The sequence below is a fragment of the Sorghum bicolor genome, chromosome 9, assembly GCF_000003195.3.
Source record: "Sorghum bicolor cultivar BTx623 chromosome 9, Sorghum_bicolor_NCBIv3, whole genome shotgun sequence".
Lineage (NCBI taxonomy): Eukaryota > Viridiplantae > Streptophyta > Magnoliopsida > Poales > Poaceae > Sorghum > Sorghum bicolor.
Window position 1 is genome coordinate 56562140 of NC_012878.2, and position 7393 is coordinate 56569532.

Sequence of the window (7393 nt, forward strand, 5' to 3'; positions counted from 1 at the left end):
TCATCCTTTGTAGTATCTCCTCGATCGGGCCCTTTGCGCAGGATAAATCTACCTTTTCGTTACTAAATCCCAGATAAAATTGAACCATGCACGCTTCAGCGTTGCTCATGTGGCGCCCGCATGCCTCCCAAGTATATTTTGTTTCTTTTTGCTATACTACTACCAGATGCAAGAGGAACCACAGTCCTCCTTTTATTCCTTTCTACTCAATTCATTCCAAATTATAAATCATTTTAACTTTTTAAATGGTCAATTCATCTAAACTCAAATAATCAAAATTATAAAAAGCATTACAAATATTTATAAAATTAAATAGGTATACTGTAAAAATATATTTAATAAACAATCTAGTGATACTTATTTAATATCATAAAATATTATTAGTATTTTATTGCATAAATTTAGTCAAACTTAATATGGTTCGACTCTCAAAAAAATTTCAAAATGACTTATAATTTAAGATGGAGAGTTAATAAGTGAAACTAGTACTCCCTCTATATCTATAAAAAAAGTTGTTTAGGACAACGACACGATCTCCAAAGCCTTACTTTGACTTCTTATTTTTTACAAAAATATTTATTAAAAAGTAGTATGTGTATATTTTTATAAAAAAAATATTTGAAGACATTTATTTATATAGTTTTTATATTTCCAAACTCACAACTTAAAAGTTATTCATGATTTATATTCTCAGTCTAAACTTTATCTAAAATGATTTTTTACAGATATGGAGTAACTAGCAACAATTGTATATTGTATAATAAGGCCTTGTTTAGATGCACCAAAAAACCTAAAACTTTACAAGATTCTCCATCACATCAAATCTTGTGGCACATGCATGAAACATTAAATATAGATAAAAAGGATAACTAATTATAAAGTTTACTTGTAAATCACGAGACGAATCTTTTAAGCCTAGTTACTCTATGATTGGATAATGTTTGTCAAATAAAAACAAAAATGATACAGTGTCAAAATTAAAAAAAAAAGATCTAAACAAGCCGTAAGCTGTGGCCAATTGCAAAGAAGCAAAGACACGAGACTGGCGTCTGGAGGGATACGGACCAGCTAATCCTTGCAGCCGCATAGTACGTACTTGCATCAGTGGACAGCTCGTGCTCGTCTGCCGCCGCGGTAGACAGAGCACCACACCGTACGTGGGACACATGGAGGCCACAGCCCACAGCCACGCCACGCCACAGCAGCAAGAAGCTGCATGCCTTTGGGCGAACCATGCAAAGCTCGGACGGACGGACCGGCGAGCCCCATGGTTGCCCTTTCAAACCGTCGTTGTTCCAGGGTATCTTTTTTCCGTTGCCACGGCAGTTCATGCAAAGGCTGACCCAATCCTGACAGTGTCAGGCTCACGGAGATGACCGTCCAGATTCCAGTCCGGCCTGCCAGTAGCTACAGCACTCCTATGGACTGGTGGCTATCGCTAGAGCGCAGCACAAGAACCTGAAAACCATGGGGGACAAAGGCAGCTAGCTAGCTACTGGTGGTCTACTACTAGTGAGGAGCACCCGTCGCCGTGGGGCTATGCTATGGGCTACTGCCTCGGACCCGGCTCTTCGGTTGCAGAAAAAATAAACCTATCATAGATCTTCAATAATTATTATCCTAAGATTTGTCTCACAATATTGCAAATCATCAATCCCTTCACGACGACACACGACAGTGCCTGACAGCCACTATGTTGCAAACTCCCTGCATTATACATATGGCCAAGGCATGTGTGGCCTGTAGGTGCAGGCGTCATCCCAGGCCCCTATATCCATAAACTTCATGGAGTCAGGGTGTGATTCCCGATTCAGGAGGCCTCGCATACAGGGACGTGCACGTCTCTCACGAGAACCGGTGTAGGCTTCGCACGTCGTCTGCAGAGGCAACAACGTCGTCCACAGAGCCAGACACGCTTGAGCACGTCGCGATAGTGCCTACAAGGATAGAGGCCATTCTCTCCACTGCACCACACCATGCCTCCACGAGATTGGGCTACATGAGCCTCAGATGTCCCTTCCCTGGTAAAGAATACAACATAATGTAGCATGTATGTAACCCTACACACTCCCTTGCAGCTATAAAAAAAGGGGTTGGGGCCATTTCTCGACACGGACAGAGGATAATTTATTGGAGAACAAAACACTCTCTCCACTCACACGCACATACACCCTGACTTGGGAGCAGTGGGGGAGCCAGGAATTATGTATAGGGTGGGTCAACTAAAAAATCTAATATGTCAAAACTGAGCACAATCGCTGACCGTCTAGCTTAATTCATCGACTTGCACAGGTGCTCGCATTTTTTATATCTATTTTAGAATCAAATGTGTTATTCTGTCGGTGGTAGACAATAAGCTCTTAACAACAAGATGTTTGATATGATTTTGTAAACCTTAAAATCTACGCCTCCGTTTTTCTAAGGTGCTTCATAATATTATCTAATTATGTTTTGTACTTCATCCTAAATTATAAAATCATTCTAAAATTTTGGAGAATCAAATTATCTCAAGTTTGACCAAAATTATAGAAATAATTTATACAAGGAAAATAAAATTAATGAAGAATCCAACGATACTTAGTTGATATCATAAATATTATATACAAAGTTGGTTAAATTTGGGATATTTTGACTCTTCAAAATTCTTGTAATGACTTATAGTTCGAATGAAGGGAGTACGAGTTTATTATCTAGAGAATATTAATAACTGTACATGACAAAATTGTTATATTTCTCTTTTAATATAATAAAAATCATAAATTTATACTAGTAAAAAAAATTGTTGACACATTGTTAGGGGGGGCGGGCATGGCCTCTGCCAGCCCCTGGCTCCGACACAGCTTGGGAGTTGGGAGCAACTCTCTCTTGCAAAGCTTGTAACTCCTACTACAAGCACTTTGGTACAAGATCTCTCTCTCCCACCGAATGTAGGACATTTCTTTGCCCGAACCAGTATAAATTGGTTGTGTTGTTACACATCGTCCAGATCAAGAAGCACACAGATACAAATTGACTCACCGGTGTGAGGATCGCTAATTCATGCATGATACTGTGCAAATAGTTTTTTATTTATATTTAATATTTTATACATATGACGTAAGATTTGATATCATATAGAATCTTAAAAAAGGTTTACAAAATTTTTTGGCAACTAAACAGCCCCTCCTTTGCCCCCTTCTCTCGCTCGGCGGCTGCGGCGCTGTGTGTGTAGGCGTACGTATAGCCATGTGGTCATGTGATGGAACGAGCGGGCATTTGCCCGGCCACGCCGCCGGGGCCATGTGTGGGCCCCGAGGTCCTCGACCAGGCAGGCGTAGCTTCGGTTTGGTGGCGCTCATAGCTAGGGGGGCCGTCTCTTCTCGGCTCCTCACCCTGCACTGGCCGTCAGTGAACGGTGAACCTTTCTCCCCGTTTCTCTCTTTTCTACTCGTACCAGTTTACGCGGTACCAGATTTTTACAGCAAGGGCCTCTGGCCTCACACACACAACGCCATCAGGCCTGCCTTTTCCTTTTTCTTTTTTGCTGTCCGCACGTTCTTCTGTGACCGGGTAAGGTTATGGGTGCATTGCAGTCCGAGTCGTGCTCGTCTCCATCCTCGCGCTGCGCGGCCGACTTTGAACTTGTACGTACCAGAGACAGACAGCGCTCCGCTACTGGATCACCCTCCGGCCACCGGCCAGGGGACGAGAGGCATGGCCGCATCATCACCAGCCATGAATTCGGTACACCGAAATTTCTTCTCCACACGCGCGGTCAAGCCACGAGACGACAGAGCCCCGGACGGAGTACGCACGCATTTTTTTTTTAAAAAAAAAAACAAAACAAAACAAAAACCAAACCGTCCGTCGCGTCGCACGCCGGGACCATGACCGGGATGGAGGCCCTTGTGGCCGGACGAAAAGGGAGGGAGCGCGGGACGAAACGAAACCTGTCGTGTCGTGCGCGGCAGCGCGGGGGCGGGGCAGGCAGGCAGCCTCTGGACCCGGCCGGAAAGGCGAGCCCGGGACCGGGACGACGGGACCCCGATCCAACAAAAGGTGTACTACTGTACCTCTGGACTGGACTGGACTGGACTGGACTGGACCCCGAGTATCGGGGGCGGACGCGGACCCGACACGATGGACGGGCAGGCGGGCGCCACCAACTCAGCACAGCAGCCAGTGGCCGTGGCCGGCCGTGTCCGTGTGTGTGCGTGCCTGCCGAATCCAAGCCAAGCGCGCCGTCGCCACCCGCACCCCCTCCCACTCCCGGCTCCGAATGTTCTCGCCGCCCGTGGGAGACTGGGACGACATGCGACGCTTATTATAACGACGCCTCTGTCCGGCGGTCGCCCCCTGGTTTTTTGTTGTTGGCATCCCCTACGCTCCGGCAGGCGGCAGGGGCAGGGGAAGCTGCCGGCCGGCGCTGCGAGGCCGGTGGGGATCGAGGGCCGGTCATCCGGACAGGACACCCCGCATGGCCGCGACCGCAATCATGCATGGCCCGCGGCCTCGACCTACACCTTCCGCTTTTGTTTAAGGTCCCCGCCCCGCCCCGCCCCGCGCGCATCGCATCGATCGTGTCGTGACCATTGCTCTCAGAGTGTCGAGCGCCACTCCTACAAAAAGGCTACAAAGCCAGGCCTGTGCCTGCCGCTCTCTCGGCCTTTCTCCTGCCCCTCGCTGTCTCGGTGATCGGCACCGGTATATATACACACACAAGGAGTCGACCAGGCAGGGGCACTGGCACGGCGCGTTGCCCCTGCCAGACAGCACGACCCCAACCAGTTCGTCCAGTCCAGCAGCAGGTGCAGTGCAGGCGGCGGCGGTGGCGGTGGCGGTGGCCGAGGAGGAGGAGGGAATAGCCAGCCGAATAGGGATTGAGATTTTGGGCGGCAGAAATACGGGGGGGAAACCTCGCGAAAAACTCAAAACAGGCGCGCAACTGTGAGAGGTGGAAGAGAAAGGGCGAGTCCAACTGGCGTGGCACCCGTTCCGTTCCCCGTCCACGCCGCATAAATCCCAACAAGGCAGCAGGCGCTGGCGCGGCGTGTATCTCCTTCGCAAGAGACAAAAAAAAAATACAAAAACAAAGAAAATCAATCGCAAACACGGAGGTCATAGGGCGGCTGATTCGGATCGGGCACTAGCTACATGACCACCCTCCTCGCCAATAGGATCACTACGCTCGTGCGCGCTCCTCCCATGGCCGCCACCGCCGCTGCCGCCGTCGCCGTCGCGGGAGGGAGGAGGCCATTGCACCGGACCTTCGCGCACCCGGAGATGGAGATGGAGGAGGAGCACCAGCAGCGCGCGTGCCGCAGCAGGGGATCCTCGTCCTCCTCTTCCTGCTCCTCGTCGTCGTCGACGGCGGCGTCGCCCGCCCGGGGGTCGGGGACGGGGATAGTGGTGATCGTCGGCGCCACGGGCACCGGGAAGACCAAGCTGTCCATCGACGCCGCGGAGGCGGTCGGAGGGGAGGTGGTGAACGCCGATAAGATCCAGCTCTACGCCGGCCTCGACATCACCACCAACAAGGTGGCCCCCGCGGACCGCCGCGGCGTCCCGCACCACCTCCTCGGCGCCATCCGCCCCGACGCCGGCGCGTTCCCGCCCTCGACGTTCCGCTCCGTCGCTGGCGCCACGACCGCCTCGATCGCCGCCCGGCGCCGCGTCCCCATCGTCGCCGGCGGGTCCAACTCCCTCATCCACGCCCTCCTCGCCGACCGCTTCGACTCCGCCGCCGACCCGTTCTCCTCGTCGTGGGTCCGCCACGACCGGCCCGCGCTCCGCTCCCCGTGCTGCCTCCTCTGGGTCCACGTAGACGACGCGCTCCTCGCCGAGTACCTGGACCGGCGCGTGGACGACATGGTGGGCGGCGGCATGGTGGAGGAGCTCCGGGCGTACTTCGCCACGACCACCGCCGCGGAGCGCGCCGCGCACGCCGCCGGGCTGGGCAGGGCCATCGGCGTGCCCGAGCTGGGCGCCTACTTCGCGGGCCGCACCAGCTTCCGCGCCGCGATCGACGACATCAAGGCCAACACGCGGGACCTGGCGGCCGCGCAGGTGTCGAAGATCCGCCGCATGGCCGACGCCTGGGGCTGGCCCATCCAACGGCTCGACGCGTCCGCCACCGTCCGCGCACGCATCCAGGGCGCGGGCCCGGACGTGGAGTCGGCGTGCTGGGAGCGCGACGTGCGCGGGCCCGGGCTCGCCGCCATCCGGAGCTTCCTGCTGGAGCTGGACAGCGACAGCATCATCACCAATGGCAGCGCCGAGATGGAGCCGGAGCCGCGGGTGCGATGCTGCGACGTGGTGGGGTGAGCTCCCGGGTCCGTCCTGCTGCTGCCGCTGCTGTCACTTTCCTGGCGGAGTTATTCGCGTTACGGCGCAAAAAGAATGCGGGGGGCTTTTGGATTCGAGGGTTTTGGCCGCCGATTTTGCAGGGTTCCGGCGGCGCCCTCTGCCGCTGACCGGTGGGGTCCGGCGAAGGGCACGGTGAGTGACACGGGGACGAGAGAGACGAAGGTTAGGAAAGGCTTCTTGTTAGTGTTAATTTAGTTTAGGCAGAGATAAGCATTGCAGAAGGGAGGGAGGGAGAGAGGCTGTGAATTCTTTGTTGCAGAGGACAGGGGGGTTTCTTTTCTTCTTCTTCTTTTTTCCCTTTTTGGTTCGTCCGTTTCCTAACTGCACCCACTGTATGTACTACTAATCCACTATTAGACAGTTCAAATTTTGAAATATATACTTATGCAGTACAGCTAGCTGAGCCTGCTTCTTCATTTGATCTTTTTTTCGACACTGTTTGTCCTGTTCCCATAACGCATTCTGCATTTCCGTTTTTTTGCCTTGAGCAAGGGGGTTTGCGTCGGCGGCTCACCTGCTCCATCTCTCAGCTCTCTTTTGCTGCTGCTGGCTCTCCAGTTTTAAATTTTAAATGGGAGGGTATGCCATGGTGGATGATGGTTTGGCAGGCAGGCGGTTAAAAAAAAAGAATTGGTAATGGCTGAAGCCACGGCACGGAGGGATGATTGGATGGTAATCCCGCCATGCTTAGTGTGTGATTGCTGCTGATCAGGGGGAGTTGGGCGTGTGAGTTGGTGCCTGGTGTTCTTGCTGTTGCCAGCTAGGAAAACAGTTCGACTCCAGTTTCCTTGCTTCCTACTGCTGCTCTGCTACTGCCGCTTCTTTTGTTTTTTTTCCCCAGTTTTCTCGTTGTCTCTACGCATGCCCGGACGGGATTCAAACAAAACACAGTACGGCGTGCCAGTGACGTACTGACGTTCTGTTATTACTTCCTCAAAAGCATAACTCAGTTAAATGATGATGAATGGATTTAGAGGGAACCTAGGGTTTTTTAGCGATGTTGGCCGTGGTTTGCCATCCCCTCAACAATCCACATAATTCTAAGTTT

At 52.1% G+C, this 7393-nt stretch overlaps 1 protein-coding gene across 1 annotated transcript; it reads left to right on the forward strand.

The window, feature by feature from the left end:
• On the forward strand, positions 4695-6748 carry LOC8074559 (adenylate isopentenyltransferase). The gene has a single exon (XM_021448233.1). The coding sequence runs from the start codon at positions 5134-5136 to the stop codon at positions 6301-6303; it is 1170 nt and encodes a 389-aa protein (XP_021303908.1). The 5' UTR covers positions 4695-5133; the 3' UTR covers positions 6304-6748.

Excerpts from the sequence above, each read along its gene's own strand:
- LOC8074559 (XM_021448233.1), top strand. The coding sequence starts at position 5,134 with ATGACCACCCTCCTCGCCAATAGGATCACTACGCTCGTGCGCGCTCCT.